Raw genomic sequence first — 19,900 nt, forward strand, 5'->3', positions numbered from 1 at the left:
TCTCCTTCTACTTCACCATGCCGGCCTGGGTCTCCCAAAGTGGAACCCAGGTTCCTCCATATATTGTACCATTCACAGGCACACATACACCCAGCGTATGTACACAGCATACAGACACTGCTCAGCATTGTATCCTTCCTGTACTGGACCACTCATAGCCACCTATGCACCCAGCACATACATTTAACATGCATGCAATGCACAGCACTACATTCTTCATGTATTGCACCACTCATAGGCACACAAGCATCCAGAACATACATTAAACATGTACACACTGTACAGCATTTTATTCTTCATTAATCAAACCATTATAGGGACACATACATCCAGCACATGCATTCAGCATGCACACGCTGCACAGTGCTGCATTATCCCTGTATTGTACCTTTCCAAGGCACACATATACCCAGCGCATCATACACCACTCACGCGCTGTACAGCACTACACACCAAACCATTGTATGCCAAGATTTAGTTAAGCACACAGCAGTGGAACTTTAACTGAATGACCCTGTAGGCCTCACTCTAGTGACACAGGTCAAAAAGGACCTGCTCACTCCTACTGATAACTACATGGTATGCTGTCACCACAGTGCTCTTTTTGCTTAACTCCTGGTACAGGCAGTAGCCTCTCACCACTAAGAGGGTAGCGCTTTGGGCGCCCCTCACGGTCCAGCAAGACAGCAATCCATGAAACATGCATAATCTGTGTTTCTGTGATTGCCAATAACAACAAAAATCAGCATTAGTGGTCCAGACATCAGTACATTTGGGGCACTTAGGGCAGGGGTGCACATCCAATACCATCCAGAGGACTTTTCCGGCCTAACAAGAACCAGTATGGTATAGGGGACACTGGCAAATGGGGAATATATTTAATAATGTAAAAAAAATTTTGAGCTGTACTCCCAGGATTTTTTTAATGTATAGAAAAAAGACACTACGTTTTCCATTGCATTGTGCTGCATCATGCAACCACCCACTGAATTCTTTAGTAAATATACCCTAAAGTGTTAACACTTTCCAGGTCAGAAAGGACTTGGAATGGTGGTCCGAAAGTCTGATTCTGTGACATGGGATTCTATCCTGTTTTATTCTGAAAGTTGTTACCATGGTGTATGGTTTTCCTTTCAGACATTACTTTGTATACATTTTAACATGCTTATATTGCAATAAGTATTCTCTGAGTGCAAAGTGTACACCCTGGAGCAGAGAAGACTTTGCACAAGGAAAATTCCTTGGTCCATCATGCTGTTAGTTAGTTCCACTGATTTAATTATTATCAGCAAAGCAGTAGAGTAATCTAAATTTGGAGTGCCCATCATCCATTAAGTTATTATCTACATATCTTAAGAAAATTAACTTTAGGTGCCTGGTATGCTCATCCTACCTAATGTATTTCCCAATGCTCTTTTGCTATGTAAGAGCTTGAGCAAAGGTTAATAAATTCTGAACCAGACAAAATGGCCAAAAATGTGTGTGTTCCATTTAATCTGCTTATTACTGAAAATGACAAAAGAAGACAAAATTTACATAGGATGATCCACAGTTCTACAATACTTAGGCTCTAATTACAAGTTTGCTTGAAAATTCTGCCACCGGTGAAAATCTGACTTCTTTAAGAGTTTTGCTGAAGAGAGTACATTCAGCTGGCAGAACCCACAAAGTAGGTGTGTAAGGGAAACACACTCCACTTTCTTTAGACGAACCTCATGATTATTTGTTATTTAATATTATATTTATTATAGCCATTTCACATAGGGGAACTTTACAATGTGATACAAATTAACGTTACAGTATATAATGAGAAGATGGTAACTACATAGATACAATGATATTCTCATTGTTTTGAAGTCAGAAGATGTTCCTTCGGTACTTTACCAAAGACAGAACGAATTGGAATCAGGAGATTATTCCATAAGTAAGGAGGACTAATGGGAAGAAACAAAAATGGAAAAACAGCAAATATTTCTAGAAATAGAAGAAACTGAGAACCTGAAGGAGAGGAATGAGTTGGGGTATGGAGAAATCCAGGAACATAAATATGGTTAATCGAGTAAATGCAAGTACTCCTAGACAATACAATGATAGAGGAATCTGAACTGAAATGCAAGCAATAACCATCAAGCTTGGTAGAAAGAAACTTGACTATGATAATCGAGAGAGAAAAGAAAATGAAGACAAGAGTTTTGGATACTCTGCGTAGAGTGAGCAGATACTTTAGGAGGCCAACATATAATGAAGAATCGTATCGTAGTTGGTATGAAAAAAGATCAGACACTGAAGCAGCAGTTTAAAAAAAAAAATGAAAGGATTTGATTTTACAAATATTATGAAGCTGCAAACACAATTTTGGATGATTTATGATAGTTATTCAGATACATTCTGTGATTAATCAAAGATAATACCTCCAAGATACCTGGCTGAGGAGGAAAATGAAATGGGAATGGCAGAGAAACAAATCAGGTAAGTAGTGCCAGGAACTTTTGGAATGTCAATTCTTTCAAGATTTGGTTACAAGAAACTCAATAGCATCCAATTTTCAATGACAAAAAAGACTTGTAGCGATCTGATTAGGAAGAGAATCAGTGAAAGAGGAAAATAAGAAATATGTCTGAGAATTGTCAGCATAAAATTGTGATATGAAGCCAAATGAGGAAAAGGTTGTAGTTAAAGGAAGAGTATACATAAAAAGAGTATTGAATCAAGAACTCAATCTTGAGGAATACTATGGAAAGTTGAATAGGAAGACGATGCAACCCCTTTCCATGAAATTAATTTAAGAGAACAGTACCTGAAATCCTCAGATTATGTGATGATTAAGCAAGAAAAGAGTATTTCACCCTTTTGAAAACAGCTGAAAGGTCAAGAAGAATGCGTATAGAAAACTCTGTATTGAAGCAAGCATGAAGTAGAGTTTTAGAGACTTAAAATCATGCTGGCTCAGTGGCATTACCAGGACAAAATCTTGATTGGGGAGGAAAAAGAAGATTGTTAACCTAAAAAAGAGTTGAGACAAGGCAGTATGTTGCAGTAGCTTAGAAAGGAAACAAGAAATAGCAGATATTTGGAGTAAAAGTAGAACAATACCATGTTCTAAAGACAAAAAGAAAGTGATCAGGAATCAGAGAGGAATTGTAAAGAGAAACCTGAGAAGGCAGAAACACAGAATAGACAGACTTCACAGAGGGGAAAGATTCTAGGTAAATAAGAGACGCAGTATGCCTTGCCTTGGATAGATAAGCATGAATATTCAATTCCGGACTCATATAGATTCCTTACCAACTAGAAGACCAAAAGGGCAGGGAATACTCAAGAAGAGTAGAGGATTTAAGAAGGGGAGAAGGATTAAGTGTAGAAACAATAAAGAAAGTAGCATGGGTGTTAGAAATGTTTGGTGTTAAGTACTAAGCCTTTCAATTTGGTCATTACTGAAAATAAGAGACAAAATTGGGAGGAGGGACACATGGGTGTGGCTGGAAGTGGGGGTGACACCTACTAAATATCTGTATAGTGAGGGGCCCTTGCGTTCATTCTAAGAACTTAGAGGCACCTATGATAAACCATCAGGCTGCTTCCTAGAGCATAACTCTATACAACACGCTATTGTCTCCAGCTGGGGACAAGGACATGCTGAACCAATCACGCTTTTTATTTGCCTTCTGGACAATCCGACAGAAGCTTTTATCGCAGATTGCACCGTAATATAAACTGTTTTCTTGTCAAATATGCACTTTATGTATTGCAGATTGAAGGATTGTTTTCCTATTATCCTTTTGGGTCTTGCATGCTGTACGGTTTATAGTAGGAAGCATGCCTCACAGATCTTATTCAATGAATTTTCGGCGCATACTTGGCTGGTCCTTTTTATGTTCCTCTTTTTAATAGCAATTGGATATGGATTTGTTTTTACACTCTTAAATTGTAAATAGACATGTTTTATCTTTTGTATACTTTGATGGTTTTGTGCAAATAACCGAATAAAGTTATTTGATGATGATGAAGAGAGTTTTTGTATGTGTTCAAGTGTCTTTATTTCTGTAATTCAATTCGTTTTTAAGCATTTTATTAAAAATAATTAGTCTTTAAGCATCAGCATTAGAAATTAACATAGTCCAAAAATTGATATTTCAATATAAGGTAAAATAATACATTAGTCAAGACAATAGTCATTGTTATATAAAGCAGCAAGCATATTCCATAAAGGAATTTTCCTAATCTAAATATATTAGAATAAGATGAAAATACAGTGTCAATTCAGATAATCAATAAAGAGTTCTGAGAAATCAAAGCATAGGCATTTGGCCTCTGCCTGTCAGGCTGGAAAGTATTCTCAGCTCCTATGTCAAAGAAAAAAGTAAAGCAGCTAAATATTAAGAGAAGTATCAGAAACTCATGGATGAGTCTCAAACCAGAGAGTCAGGGAAGGAAACCTGGCTGCTACTCTAGGAAAACTTACTTATAAGAACACACAATATTTTATGATGCAACATTAATTTCTTTCATCTCCTGAGTCCTCCAATAGAATTTCAGTAAACCTCTGGGAATAGGCAAACTCCCAATGTTCCCAGACTAGCACCACAGTCTTTAGACATTAGACCTTGTTGGTATTCTGTGGTACAGACTGACCTTCTCACATTTAATTTTTCCTGTTGCCTCCTCTTCTCCCTGTAAGAACCTCACTATCAGTTGTCTAATACAAAACAAGTGCCTATTCACTAGCTACCATGAATGAATGAATGAGGAGATTCTTGTATCGCGCGTACTTAGCCCAGTGGGCGTCAAGGCGCCTAGATTAAATACAGCAACTAAAGACCCTACCTAGTCCTATTTAATCATGAGTAGGCCTTCTTAAAGAAATACGTTTTTAGAGCCTTTTTGAAAGAGTCGATGGAAGGGAGAGTTTTTATCTCCATGGGGAGGGAGTTCCACAATTGCGGAGCGACGACGGAAAAGGCTCTGGCTCCCCATCTGACAAATTTGATGCGGGGGACAGCTAGTTGACAGAGTCCCGCAGAGCGCAGGTTTCTTGTGGGGACATAGCGCGAGAGAAGAGAGCCAATGGCACTAGCAGGACCGTCCATCAATGCTCTGTGGGTGAGACAGAGGATTTTGAAGGCGATTCTGTGCTGTACCGGAAGCCAATGAAGCTCTTTCCTGGCTAAGGTGGCAGAGGAGGCTTTGGGGAGATTCAAAACAAAGCGTGCTGCAGAGTTCTGAAGAGTCTGCAAACGGTGGATCAGCCCTTTGTTGACTTCCATATAGAGGGAGTTGCAGTAATCCAGTCTCGAACCCACCAGGGCGACTGCAACCTGTTTACGCGCCTGGGGGGAAAGGTACCCACGGATTTTGTTGAGTACCCGGATCACACCACAGCAGGTAGCAACGGTCCTGTTGACTTGCAGGGACATAGAGAGTGAGATGTCAAATATCACTCCCAGATTTCTGGCAGATAGGGAGGGGGTGGGGCAGATACCAAGAGAAGAGGGCCACCACTCGCTCGACCAAAGATTCTGGTTCTTCCCAAATATCAACACCTCGGTTTTTTCACCATTCAGCTTCAGGGAATTTATAGTCATCCAGTCTGCCACATACTGCATGCAAACCCTGAAGCTGGCGGCAGATGTACTAACCGAGGTGTGAGCAAGAGAGACCATAATCTGCGTGTCGTCTGCATAGGATACCACCTCCATCCCCTGAGATTTAATAAGTCTTGCAAGGGGGGCCACATAGATGTTAAAATACCAGAAGGCTTCCAGAAAATTACAGCATCTGCAGAAAGGAGAGGAAAACATCTAATGCAAACAATGATTCATCATGAAAACAGACCTTTGAATCTTAAGGCTTTATTTTCAGTTAACATGGCATTTTCAGTTAGGCTACTTTAATTCAGTATTTTTATTTCACATTTAGGCCTATTATATTTAAGTATGATTACCCACTACAAATTCTCGAGTTTTAGTATATGTGCTTATTTAAACGTAGGTTTTACACATTAACAATAAAAGCATTTTTGTTAGCAAATACAATTTCCGTCTGCAGCTGTAATCCTGACACTCATGGCCACCATAAAAGTCACGGATGAGACCACACCACTTACTTCCATGACATAATGAGCTCAGGGTGGGATCCCTCTGCACACAAGGGGGTGTCCCCCCCAGGAGGCACCTGAAATGTGGCAAGCATACTTTGGGGCCCGGACTCCATGGAACACATTGTGCAGGGTGGTGGTGATCCCATGCCTCCCGCAGTATGCTTTAACATTTGAATTTACTTTGTGCCTTTCTTTATATCCCGGTATCGAACGCTCTCTGGTTAAATACACAAGGATGGGTCTACTGATATACCTCCAGAAAGAGGTTTGACTTGTAAGTGCGACTCCGGCATTGATATGTCAGAACGGTCTTGTGCCCACTCAATTTTACTGATTTATTGCTGAAGGTTTAAAACTCAATAAAGAAGTAAAACAAAAGTACAAAGTAGTTTGAACAGGGGTGTCTAGCAAAGAGAAGCAGGGAAATGTAAAGAGTTAATTGTGCCAAACAGAAGATGAATATATTGAGATTGTTTAGCAAAAATTGACTGGATAAAAACGTTTCCTTGGCAGTTTTAAGTTGTGAGGCAGTGTTGTTGTGAGCAGAAAGACCACAATATAGGAATAAGCATTGGCAAGGCCAAAATGTCTGGTCTTTTACATAGTTGCAGCACCTCAAGTCTTTACTAGATGGCCCTCTCGAATTAGAGCCAACAGTTTGAAGTCCTCACCAAGGCTGCAGTCCCTTAAGATGTTCCTAAATGTCCTTCTTGAGTCAGAAGAAACTTCTTCAAAAGTCTTTCACAATGCTGCCTTACCTCAAGTTGTCTTGAGATGCCACTCTGAAATCAAAAACACAGCAGCTGTGGTAATACGCGGGAGGGATCTTAGCAGTTATCCTAAACGCATTCCTCTGGACTGAGAGAGGCTGTGAGGGCACTTGAGAATTTAGAGAGGCAGGCGGGTGATTATCCTGGTATACTACCTGGCTGGTTAGCGCCTTGTGCAAGCGTGGGAGACTGTACGTTTACCACTTGATTAGTACAGAGCAGGTTTCGGCAGCTCTAGTGTGTAGCTGTGCACGTGGGTCTTATGAGCATTCATTCCACTGTGGTCAATTTTAATTTAGCTTTGCCAAGGCTACTACCAGGTCCGGGCAATAATGAGCCCTTTGATCTAAGTTTTGGTCCACAGTGGTTAAGTTGGGGGAAACAGAACTGAGGTCTAGTGAATTGAGGTTACAGCTAAAAGATACCATATTTCACACACTGCACTTTGGGCACTTTGGTCACATACTTCTTCTGTATAATGACAGTAAGTCAATAAAACTCTTCTGATAAAATAACATGGAGACCTCTTGGTTATTGTTCCTTCTGAAATTTGTGAAATTTAAATGTTTATACCTCATTTATGTTTTATCCTCCTTGATAGATGTATAATGTTGCTTGTTTTCCTTTGAAGTGCATCAGCATTTCCCCTGATGAAGAGCTCTCGGCTCAAAATGCATTGGGAATTGTATACAGAATTTGGAAGAAGTTAAGATTATCAATGAATTGACTGATAAATAACCATGCAATCTAATAAAATGCAGATAAAAGAAGAAGCTACATTCAAAACGTTTTTTCAAGCTTATTAAAAGGCGCTACAAATAAGCTGAAGATGGTGCAAGGAGCGGTGCATGGCGTTGATACCCAGTAAAAGGGGGGATTTTTTTTTGCCACAGTCGGTACTACTAGTGTGTGACCATAGGCGCTCCACAAGCTACACAAACCTCAACCCACATGTTAAGCAGCTGCTCAATAATGTGCCCTTGCAAGAATAAAGGGGCTGTCTAACTAATTTAAATTCATCATTCCCGTGAATGACCTTTCAGCAATTCAGGCTGTATGTAATAGCTGTATGTACCCAATTCTGACAGTATCTGGTTTTACCATGGGTGAACGTTTAAAGCTATCAATCTGTGATTGGTTTAAGTTGTCTTTGCTTGGTACAATTTTTCAAATAGGAGACTACCTCCTGTAACTTATAATTTTAAAGTAAAATAATCCTGTGTATTTCCATCAGAGGTGCCACATGCATCCTCCGCTCATTTTGGGTGGGGCAGCAACTAGGGTCATGTAAAACTTACAACAGTCGCAAAAGCACTGCCAAAGCCAAGAGCTCCGGCTTTAATGAGCTAATGCTTGCAAATACAGGCATGCACAAATGCAGGCATTCACAAATGCAGGCATTCACAAATGCTTGTTTGACTGTGTTAGTTCATTAAGCCAGACTTATTTTAATTTGCTAATGCTTGTCACATCTGGTAAATAATATTTTGTTTCTTATAGTACATCTGAATCACGATTACCTCTCACCTCCTCACTAGTATGTTCCACATTTCCTCAGATGCAAGAGTCATCTGGGTGCTGCGTGTGTATGTGTAATTTGCATAATGCGAACCTAGTCAAAACAGTGGCAGAGCATTGAGTGTGTGTTGAAACATTTGTATAAAACCGTTCTGGAACAGTGTATTGTGTAGAAAACAATTGGAAATGATAGCATGAAAATAAACAAGTAGATATGCAATTTGTTGCAAAGAAATACATTTGAACACTTTTTGTATGGAAAATATTGTGCTAGATATCTAGCCTCTTAACCTCCAGCAGGTCAAATATTTGCTTTTATCATCTACCGACATAATGACCCTGGAAAAAGAATTCACATGAGTGAACTTTCAAAAGAAAGTAATTTGTAAAATTATATGCTTAAGGGTCTGATTTATTGTCTGATGGACAGGGTACTCCTATCCACCAGGGTATCCCTGGCAGTCCTGAACAGAAAAAAATTACAAAGTACCTCCTCACAATGGGAGAAAAATCTCAGGGTGTCAGTGTTATTTTTTCAAAAACAAACTCCCACTTTTTTATTAAAACTTTATTCGCTATATTCACCTCCCACTCACATGCCCTATTAAATTAATTCCAAGTATCCTCATACATCTCTTCATAGGTAAGGCCATTCGACTTTGAACATTTTTCGCAAGGGGTATACATTGGACCTCATACAAGAAATCTTAAAGCTAGATAGACATAGAATTCTTGCTGATGCTTTAAAAATGTCTTCAGTCTTAAGTAATTTAGTCAGCGGTTTCTAATCCCTCCTGATTATAAATTTGCATCCCAAAATGTACTTACAGGAATGTTTAACGGTCCATACACAGGCCAGTGTTTCTCCCTTTATTACCGGATACTTCTCTTCAGTTTGGAACAGCGAGCAGGAAGCAAAGGCAATAACAACCTCATTTCCTGACTCGTCCACTTCAGAGAGAAAGCCCCCTAAATCCTTTGTACTGGCATCCCATCTGTTGTTAGCAAGTCCTGATGTTTGGGATCAAAACCTTGTAAACTAGGAACTTTATTGATGGCTCTTTTGATCTCTTCGAAAGATGTTTGACTTTCATTGCCCTACTCAAACTTAACCTTATTTCTTAACACTTTCCTTATATTCTGAGTTTTTCTGAGAAGTTCTATACAAATTTAGAATAGAACAAAAATGATGTAAGATTATCTTTGAAATGTGACGGAAGAGCTTTCCTATTGACTATGTCCAATCTTTTGTTAGGTCTGATGCCAACATAATCAATTTCATGGCCAAGATAAGTAACATGTTCTGTGAATTTATAATTATTTAAATCTGCAGTAAAACCCTTTTCCTACTAGAACTTCAAATACCTTCTTAAGCCAGACCATGCTTTTTCTTGTTGATGTCCATTATCAAAAAGTCATCCTGAAAACACCCTACCCCATCATATCTCCAAATAACACCATCTCGAGCCTTTGGAGCACCGCAGCAACTAATGCCAGGCGGAAAGACATGGGACAGAGTTGAAAACACTCAAAATAATGACTACAACTGTTAAACTGTTGACTTTATGGGTGCAAGATAATTTTGTGAACTGTCAAAGGAAAGCCCCAAGTGGAAAACCATCTGTCATTTCCAGTGAGTGAATACATTTCACCAGTCCTTGGCAAAGGAACTTGATCTACAATAAGATTATCATTTAAGCATCTTAAATCCACAAATTGGGGAATTTTTCCATTGAGTATAAAACAAAGGAGGGAGAGAGATGCAGTCGAAAAAGATTCAATCGAAAAGAAGGGGGAGAGATAGAGAAAGGAATATTTCAGGCAAAAGAATTTCCTATTTGGAAAAAGATCCATCACTCACCAACCTGGTTGGTGACATGCTTCATCATCTGGGTCCCACCCTGACCGCCGAATGCCGTCAGGGTGTGCTTCGACGCCTGGAATTCCAGCGGAGCGGGTTTTCGTGTGTGTAGGTGAGTGAAAACGTGAATGATGAAAAATAAAAGTGATATATTAAAAGTGTCAGCGGTGTGCTTCCTAATAATTTAATATGAAGCCAAGGCGTCGAAGCACTCCCTGACGGCATTCGGCGGTCAGGGTGGGACCCAGATGATGAAGCATGTCACCAACCAGGTTGGTGAGTGATGGGTCTTTTTCCAAATAGGAAATTATTTTGCCCTGAATTATTCCTTTCTCTAGCTCTCCCCCTTCTTTTCGATTGAATCCTTTTCGACTGCATCTCTCTCCCTTCTTTGTTTCATACTCATATCCAGACCGGGGGTTCGGGATCCTCATTACCCTCACTCTCTCTATTTTTATTTTTTATTTTTCCATTGGCCTGTCAGGCCATGAACAAAGGAGAAATCCACATTGATTCCTACACTTGTTCAATTGTGTTAGACCCATACAATCTCTTGAGTTCATTTTCAACTTCATCCCTTACTGTGATGGGAATATTCTTAGCCTTATTTACTTTTGTATCTGCATTCATTTTCAACCTAATACATTGTGAAACCCCCTTCAAATAGCCAGACTTCACTTCAGACACATCAGGAAACTCTCTCAAATCCCGTTTTTGTACATTCAGTGTCACACGCAATAAGAATATGGTCAGGGCTATTAGCTTCTAGAATTAAGTGATGATTACAGATTAACCATATCTAGTGATATACAAATTGCAGTGTTTTGTGTGCGGCCACTGCTATGACAAGCCCATTGGACTAATTTATTATGGCCTAGAGGTTCAGGTATTTTGCTCCAGTCGTGTCCCGTTGTTTACCCTTTCTAGACTTTGTCAATTGAGTCATATATTCTTCTTTTATTCGAATTTAAAGTTGGCTTTGCAAAGTGCTTAATTTTTATAAAAAATAAGTGCCAGGGCCTTGTAAAAAGGCCACCGCAGTTTGCACAACACATTGGCCCTGCCAGCACGGCTATCGCAGTATTTATACAACTACTAACCTTCACACTGCTAGGAGTGTGACAATTGAGACTGTTTGAGGCCTCCAAAGCTTTAAGAATGGCTTGGGTGGCAGGTATTAGTTGTTTTTAATGTATATGAATTTACACAAACAGCTCAACCATGTGGCAGCTATCAAACGTGCAGGTACTAGCAGTTAGGTGACTGTGCCGACCCCGGAAACCACTGGCTCATGTTAGGCACTGGCTTTGCACAATGTTCAGACAATCAGACTGCCCTTTTACCCAATGTACTTATATCTTTAAGTGAAAAATCCCCTTCTATCCAGGGTTTTTTCTGCATCTCCTTATTCCTAGTATACGTAATTACTTGATCACAAATACGTTTGCAATGCTGGAGCTACAAACCTGCAGTTCAATGAGAGATTGTTAGAGCAAAACCATAGTCTTTAATAGGCTCTCCTTTCACTGCTTTCTTAGGTAGTATGTGTTGTAACAACAGTCCATACTCTTGTGAGAAATGTTCATCTAAGGCAATGCATTAATATTCTTTTCTTTTCCTTTCAGGAGATTATGTATTGCCCTCATCTTTCAATGTAGTTAAAGAATATTCCTTCTATTTCACCAAATTACTACTGGGTTCCACAGGAGGCAGCTTCATACTATTTAAAGAAGTTATCATTACACTTGCCGTGTGTGCACCGTGAAGAGTTTGGATACTGAACAAATTCAGTTTTTTTGTATTACAAAAGAAATCCAAATGTTAATAATAAGTTTTCTTACTTCCTGGAACTTCTATCGTTTCTGTAGTGCTAAATATGTTGAGGACACATCATTCCCTGAGCAATGTGTAGTATCCTGATGTTATGGATTGCCTCTCCCATGTTTCCCTGTCCCTGGCTGCTCAGCCTGAGTGAGTGTTCTGAATGGAATGTTTGGTGTGTGGGCTGTGAGTGCAATGCTTGGGTGACTGAATGAGGGATGACAGTGGATGGATGAGGCTGAGCAGCTAGCAGGCTGCTCCCGGTGGGGTCTGCTATGACTTATACTTGGACTTATTCTACCTATTTTACCTGCTTACCTGCTACACGAATAAACCTACGTTGACATCATCACTCCAGTGTGGTCGCCTGATTACTACACTTTTCTCAGCCTGCAGTCATGCTCTGCCTAGCAACAAACTGAGAGAAGCACGAGACTCGGCGTTCGAGGCCTTTGCGTGACCCTCTTCCCTCCACATAACACTCTTCTCAAGATGCAGAGCAGAAATTAAGCACAGTGTCGTAGGGCGCCGTGTTTATGCACGTCACATTTAATGCATCAGACTTTACACCCTAAGGTCAAAATGGCTGTTGGTGGTGTCATAGAAACTCTTAAAGTGGTTACTTAATAAAAGTAAATCAATGAATACTTATCCCTGTTCATAGCAAACATGCACACAGCACAGTTTATTTTTCTTTCTCACGACAAATATCTACTAAAACAGTAGATTTGCCCTAAACGTGACACGTATCCTCACAGTGAAAGGTGGAACAAATTGGGCAATAAGGACAACTGGTTGAACATATAGGGGCAGATTTATGAGGTTAGGCCCTTCTGCTGCGCTTCCCTACGGCAAAAGAAAAGGGCAGGGATGCGCCGTATCTATAAAATGCGGCGCATTCCGGTCCTTTTCCCCTGCGCCTGCGCACAATGGGCTGCCTGCGCCAACGCAGGCACCTCTGCACCATGGTGCAAGGGTGCCAGCGTTGCGGAGATGAATATTTTTGTACAGGAAGGGAAACCTTTCTGTACAAAAATAATCACAAGAGGTTTTTCTTCTTCGTATGGGTGCTGCAGAATGCAGCACACATAGAAAAAGGAAAAACGATGAGAAATAAAGACATTTCTCCCCGTTGCGGCTCCCTTACGCCTCCCCTGGGGAGGCGTACGCTTTTGGCGCTGCCTCAGATTTACGATTTCTCGTAAATCTGGGGCAGTGTCAAAAGGCCATGGATGTTGCTGGGAACGCCCCCAGCAACACCCATTGCACGCCCCTTTAACGCAGAACACTGCGTTAAAGGGACTGATATTTATGAGGCAGCATTAAGCCACAAAAAGTGGCTCAGTGCTGCCTGATAAATATCACGCAGGCTTCTGCGCCACGGAACGTCACAAAAAGTGACGTTCCGATGGCGCAACGGGCCTCATAAATCTGCCCCATAGTAACTGTAGGAATCTTTTAATGCCAAAAAGCTCTATTTGGAGAGCCATATATCAAACAACCCCTGCTCAGCCTCCAACCACCACCTACTGACCCTGAAAGCATTCTAATGTCAAACTTAAAGAAAGGGCATGAATGTACATTTCAAAACAGACACAAAATGGAGTAAAAAAAAGCAAGATCACAACACACCTTGTGAAATATGCAGTTGCCAGTGTAAAGTTTCAAGCCATCTACATTTGGGATTTCATCAGACCTCAGCACGGGGGGACAGAGCACTCGTAAACGAATTACGAGTAAAAGACTTTGCTGGCACCGGTTGGTGTTGTGTTAATGTTCAGCACCAGCCAAGCTCTGACCACAGTGTTTTAAGCAATGGTGTTTAGACCGATGGAGATGCTCTGCTGGGCTCTCCAATAGGCATCGTATGTTGTCATGTGCCGCTGTCCTATCACAACATGCCTTGAGGGGCTGGAAACCACAGCTACCTAACTGACTCTTGTTACAACTAGGCACTTGTGCGCCAATATATATGGTACACAGGGATGTCATAACCAAGAGAGAGCTAGGCTCAGTGGCCCTGGGTACTCCTATGGAAAATGTCTCACGCGGATTGGGTAGATAATATCACCTCCTGTTATGCCGCAAACACGTTGGGCACTCTGTACCTGCTGTGCTCCACGAAAGAGCTCATGAAGAGCAAAAACTCAATGAAGAATGGAAGAAATTAGCAGTTATCAAGCTAAGATAATGTAATGGTGATAGAAAGTACTACTTATCAAGCTCTCCTTGACTGGAAGAACTGCAACCTTGCAAAGTTGGGCCACATTGGCCAAAACACACCGGGAGGGTTACTAAGTTCTGTTTTATTTGAAACCCACAGCCGATAGTTATTGGAGAGTGTCAGTGCTGCCAAATAGAGGTTTTGTTTTTTATAGAAAAAATATGCCATTTGCAGGAACGTGGCAAGTGCAAACAGGTTTTGTCTACCTTGGCAAGGGGACTTGTTGCCTCCCAATATCGTACAATAATGTTGGTACCGCTACTCACACCACATAGGGAATAGCTAGCATGTAATTATTGTAAGTTTCCAACATTGTTGCTACACAGTAGCATATGCCGGGCCCCTTTATTCAATCACTTTTTTTTACAACTATGTCATATCTATCGCCCATTCTTACAAGGATAAGCTAGTGGCACCTGTCCATGTCCAGGCACATCCAAGATAGATTCCAAGAGTTATCCTGAGAAGAATCTTTTTCACACTGTCCTGCATTCTAGTCGTTAGCTCATAGGAACCTAAAACAATATAGCACATCATGATCCATGGTGCAAACTTCGGAAATCCCAAAGATTCTCTGAATATTTGCAACACTACCATTCCTCATTTCCCTTCCTTCCTTCTCCTCCTTTAAAGTGATATTTAGAAAGAAGATTCTCTGAATATTTGCAACACTACCATTCCTCATTTCCCTTCCTTCTCCTCCTTTAAAGTGATATTTAGAAAGAAGATTCTCTGAATATTTGCAACACTACCATTCCTCATTTCCCTTCCTTCCTTCTCCTCCTTTAAAGAGATAGTTAGAAAGTCTTGTAACTCTATGACCTGCAAGTAGCTGAAAGCCACTATGGAAGAAAATACAACAGTCCACGGTTAATAGTTCTATACATCCTAAACTGATTGGAACTTTAACAATTTACACTATGTAATACCAACAGCTATAATGTCAGCTGTACCACTACATTATTATTAGCATATTGTTAATTAAATTGTGTAACACGTGCCTTTATATATTTATGCTCAGCAGTGAGGAATATAGGTGGATATTAGCAAGCACGCTTAGCGCTGTTTTTTTTATCGCCTGCTATCGCTGGATTTTATCGCAGAGATAACGCGTTATCATCAATGTTTATCTCAAAGGCGATATTAAATCCAGCGATAGCGGCGAATCCCAACAATAACGTGAGATATCCAGCGATAAAAATCCCATCGCTAATGGAAATCTTGCTAATAGGCAGGTGAGGACTTAACCGTAGAATCCACCTCCCATTGACTATAATGGGTAAGTCAGGTTTCTACCAGGTGTAAAATCTAAGTGATAAACGTGGTTAGCGTGCGTTTTTTTATCGCTTCGCGGGCCTTGTTAATAGGCGGAAGGTGTGTTTGCGACTGCTTTCAGTCGTTTTCAAGTTGGGACCGCCTCCTTTGCATGTCATTAGCGATAAATATCGCTGACATGCAAAGCGGTCCAAAAACGGGCGCTATCGCCTGTAAGCTGTCGCTAAAAGCTGTTAGCGACAGCTTGCTAACAGGGCGAGAAAAATATCGCCGCTTTAGCAGCAAAAAGTGCAGCTAAAGCGGCGATAACGCCCTTGCTAATATGCCCCATAGTTTCCTACCTTCGAACGACAATGGAGTGGGTTACTGTCACAGTTAAAGAGGGACCAAGCAATTCATTAAAAACATGAACATGAATGAACATAAACGAAAACTGTGTTTCAGAACTAACTCTGTTTTCTTTCCATACAGATGTGAACGAGTGCGAAGTTTACAAAGTGGAAGGCGTTCCAAGGCTATGCATGCACACCTGCATAAACACTCCTGGCTCCTTTCGCTGTTCCTGTCCAAATGGATACAGGCTCCTTGGAGATGGGAAAAGCTGCGAAGGTGACAAATAAAGTTAATTGTCATTGTTTGTTTGCCAGGACTTTCTGTGTCTACTAGACGTGAGATAACTGGGAGGCAAGCTAGACTGAATGTGGAATTGCCTCAGCTGCAATTGACTCAAAGATGTAAAGTAAAATGAATTAGGTCCCTATTTAAAGTTTGCGGACAGGGTACTCCGTGCAAAACCCTCGGTCCGCCCGTCTCATTTAGAGATGGGCAGACCGTATGTTTTCCGTTGACTGAGCCCCTTTTGGCTCAGTTGACGGGACACCTCTTCTGATGGCCTGACAGAGCACAGGCTGCCAATGGAAGGGCATTACACCATCCACCCAATTTTTGTGGTCAGAGTGATGTCTTTTTTTCCTGTGCATCACCACCAGGAAAAACCTTGTGGTGAGGGGCATTACAAAAAGCATAATGACTCCCGCACCATAGGGGTTTTCTCCTCGGGTGTGGGGATCCTTAGTCTTTTGTCTTCTTTTTCAAAAACAATCTTCCAATTTAAGAACTTGTTTCTGAAAACCAAAACAAATGTTAAACGTTTACTGAACTGCTATCAAAACTGATGGCCACCAGAATATTTGTATGCGAAAGGAACCGCTGTGATGGCAATTCCTTTAAAGGTACATGCCATGTGGTCACCTCTACATTTTGCAGACAGGATGGTGGGATCAATATCCTCTGCCATCCATCTGGGCGGTCCATCAAAAGAGAAATCAGGCCCTTAGATGTAAGTGATTTATCGTTGCCTCTGGACCGAAGGCGATAGCCTCTGGGCCTTCAGACCTGTAAAAGTAGTCAGATGTCTCAGCAGCCAACCTGTGGGCTATTTCACGGGAATGGGTCCGTCTAGAACCTGCACCAGACCTGCTGAAGACATTAGCAGAGCTGATTTAGGGGAGCCCCTTCCCACTTGATTCAGAGAAGTCACTGACCAGTGGTAGATCAGCAAATCTTTACTGTCTCTCAAGCTGTTCTTGAGAAAGAGTTGTGAGACTCACAATTAGACACAATTAAGAAAAAGCACTAGCAATGCTAACTCCATTTCCCAGAGTGACATATGCTGTTCTATGCCCTTATCCACAGACACGGGGCATGGGTCATAGATTATCAGATCCAACAATACATACATTTAAAATTACTATTGTCAACAACAGCACCATTTCAGCAACTAAGGACAAGCTTGATGAGAACTATTCACAGCCTGTACACCATCCAAGCATGCTGCAAGAGTCAGGCACATCTAAATATAGCAGACAGCAGAGAGGAGGCCACCAGGGGTTTGGAGGACATATTCTCTGCTGACCCTGTGGGCTAACAAGTGGTCTGTCATTGTTCACATGACCACCTACATGTGTTGTCATATCTATCACCAAGGTCTGTGGTTATTAAACTCCTTTGCTTTTTATTTCGATTTCTCTTTTACTTATTGTTTCCTCTTTATTATCTATACAATGGATTATGTCAACACTTATGAAATAACAGGACGACAAATGTCGACTTTAAATGTAAATGGCTCTTATTGCAACTTTTAGATTGCTTCTGTCTACTAATCTATATATCACTCCTTGCAGTATTGTCGCACTGCTTTTGACCTTAAATGTATTATTATTATTATGTTATTATGCGCGTTACTCTTTACTGTTGGCACCAGCTTGGAGACATGACTCAGTCACCTCGTGTTGTGCCTTTTCTTCTTTACGTGATCTCCCGCTGATTTGGCTCCAGGGGATTTAGAGCAAGCTATATGCATCGTATTCTATCAATCTTGCTCATCAACTTTTACAAGTTACGCTTTGGCTATTCATTATATTGAACGGATTCCATTTATACACAATTAGATTGGCTCATACGGAGGAGCTATTTATCAATTGGATACGCTTTCGTGGATTTTGAACTGAGCTACGTTACTGATTGAAAAACTTTTTCTCAAAGCATCCTGCATGCTTATTGCCTTGAAAAAGTCATTGTACTCAACATGTACTGACGAAACACGTGTTGGCTGTAATCCTTATTCAACATGCACTGAAGAACATTAAAACCAACAACATATTCAGGAGTTTGGTGGATTCTCATTTCATCATTTGAAAACTGTTTGGATATCCTGACAACTATTCAAGAACTTTATCGACAATAGTTATTATACTATTATTGGTCTATGATATTTGCTTAATACTTATGACCTAATTCTATACTTATGGGAAGTGCTGTTCAAGCCAATCTTTTCTCATAACTTTCCGGCATTTTGTGGTTTCAATTTGCTTATGGCACTTTTGGGTAGTAAGTGCCTCGGCTAACTAAGCACCCCTTTAGACATACAAATATCTATCAAAACATACGCCTTTTACTTGGTCCCTTTGACATTTGTTTGAAGTGCGGTCCATCCCCATTTTGGGATCACTACTACCTTTCTGTATATTTGTTAATCTATATATCACTCCTTGCAGTATTGTCGCACTGCTTTTGACCTTAAATGTATAAGTTTTGTTTGCCTTTTTAATCCACACGCCTTGTGTATTTATACCCCCTGCAAGTGGCCTGCAAAACAGAAACCAACAAAATAGTTATTGTTTATACTTTTAGCATAATGATTTACCTGGAGCTATAAGAGACATATGCAAATAAAAAAAACTGCTTTTTGATCTGCAGTGCTATAAGGCAAAGTTGCTAAAAACCCTACCAGACACTTTCAATGCTGCAACTACATCTTGTTACGACATTATGCCTGCACCAAATTTGCTGACTTAACTGCCAGTGGGAAAGCTGTCTTTTTTCAGGTGACCAGTATCACTGTAGCCACAATGAGAAAACATAACTATGGAGATATACAAGAAATAAATATACTTCTACTGATCTGTCACAAATGTATGTGTGCTAAACATAAATATATTTTACAGAGTGACTTTGGTCTTACAAACAATCCACTGTTCTTGACTTACAGACATTGATGAATGCAACATCTCCCAACACAACTGCTCTGGGGGATCCATGTGCATTAACACAGGGGGTGGATTCCAGTGTGTGACCCCTGCCTGCCCCAGGTCATTTGGAAATGTCAGCTATGTCAAAACGTCACCAAAGTAAGTATGAACTTAATTCACCTACGAATTTCAAATTTTGATAAAAATGAGGATTTAATAAATCCCGTTCAGGTTGATCATGACGGATCATTTCAAGATATTTTTTTCAGTTTTTCACTAACTGTGTTTTAGGTTTACCATTATTAAGCAGTTAGACTGTAGTATTTAGAACACCTGTGTTGAGCTGCATACCCCACAGACTGGGCATAAAGAGCTCACTGTGAAGCGGGCTGTGTTAAGCATTGCACAGATATCCCCTGCTGGGGATCCCCAAGTTTCAATCAGTGGGTAAGCATCTTCGAAGACTGCAATGGCTACCAGTCAAGTGTCGTATTAAGTTTAAGGCCTTATGTCTCACATATAAGGCACTACACGATACCGGGCCTCAGTTTCTGAGACGGTCATTGAATTGTTACTTACCAAACAGATGCCTTAGGTCTGAAGGGGCAAAACAATGCTCTCTCAGAGATTCTGCAAGGCTAATTGCGGCGGAAGAAGAAGCTTCACTGTGGGTGCTTCGAAGCTCTGGATCACCCTCCCTTTTTCCATCAGAAATCTTCTGTGTTTAACATCTTCCAGAAAAGCCTAATAGCCAAATAGTGTGCTAGCTTGCTTCTTGATTGTTAGCGCCAAGACATCGTTTGG

The 19,900-nt window shown here is 40.7% G+C and overlaps 1 protein-coding gene across 1 annotated transcript in view; it reads left to right on the forward strand.

The window, feature by feature from the left end:
• The window catches only part of FBLN7 (fibulin 7), a 736,014-nt gene that overhangs the window by 684,983 nt on the left and 31,131 nt on the right, over positions 1 to 19,900 (forward strand). Inside the window, exons 6-7 of the mRNA XM_085612121.1 lie at positions 16,038 to 16,175; positions 19,117 to 19,255. Coding sequence (XP_085468247.1) covers positions 16,038 to 16,175; positions 19,117 to 19,255 — 277 coding nt within the window. The remainder of the gene's footprint in view (positions 1 to 16,037; positions 16,176 to 19,116; positions 19,256 to 19,900) is intronic.

Source organism: Triturus cristatus, chromosome 6 (genome assembly GCF_964204655.1).
Source record: "Triturus cristatus chromosome 6, aTriCri1.1, whole genome shotgun sequence".
In the NCBI taxonomy this organism is placed as follows: domain Eukaryota; kingdom Metazoa; phylum Chordata; class Amphibia; order Caudata; family Salamandridae; genus Triturus; species Triturus cristatus.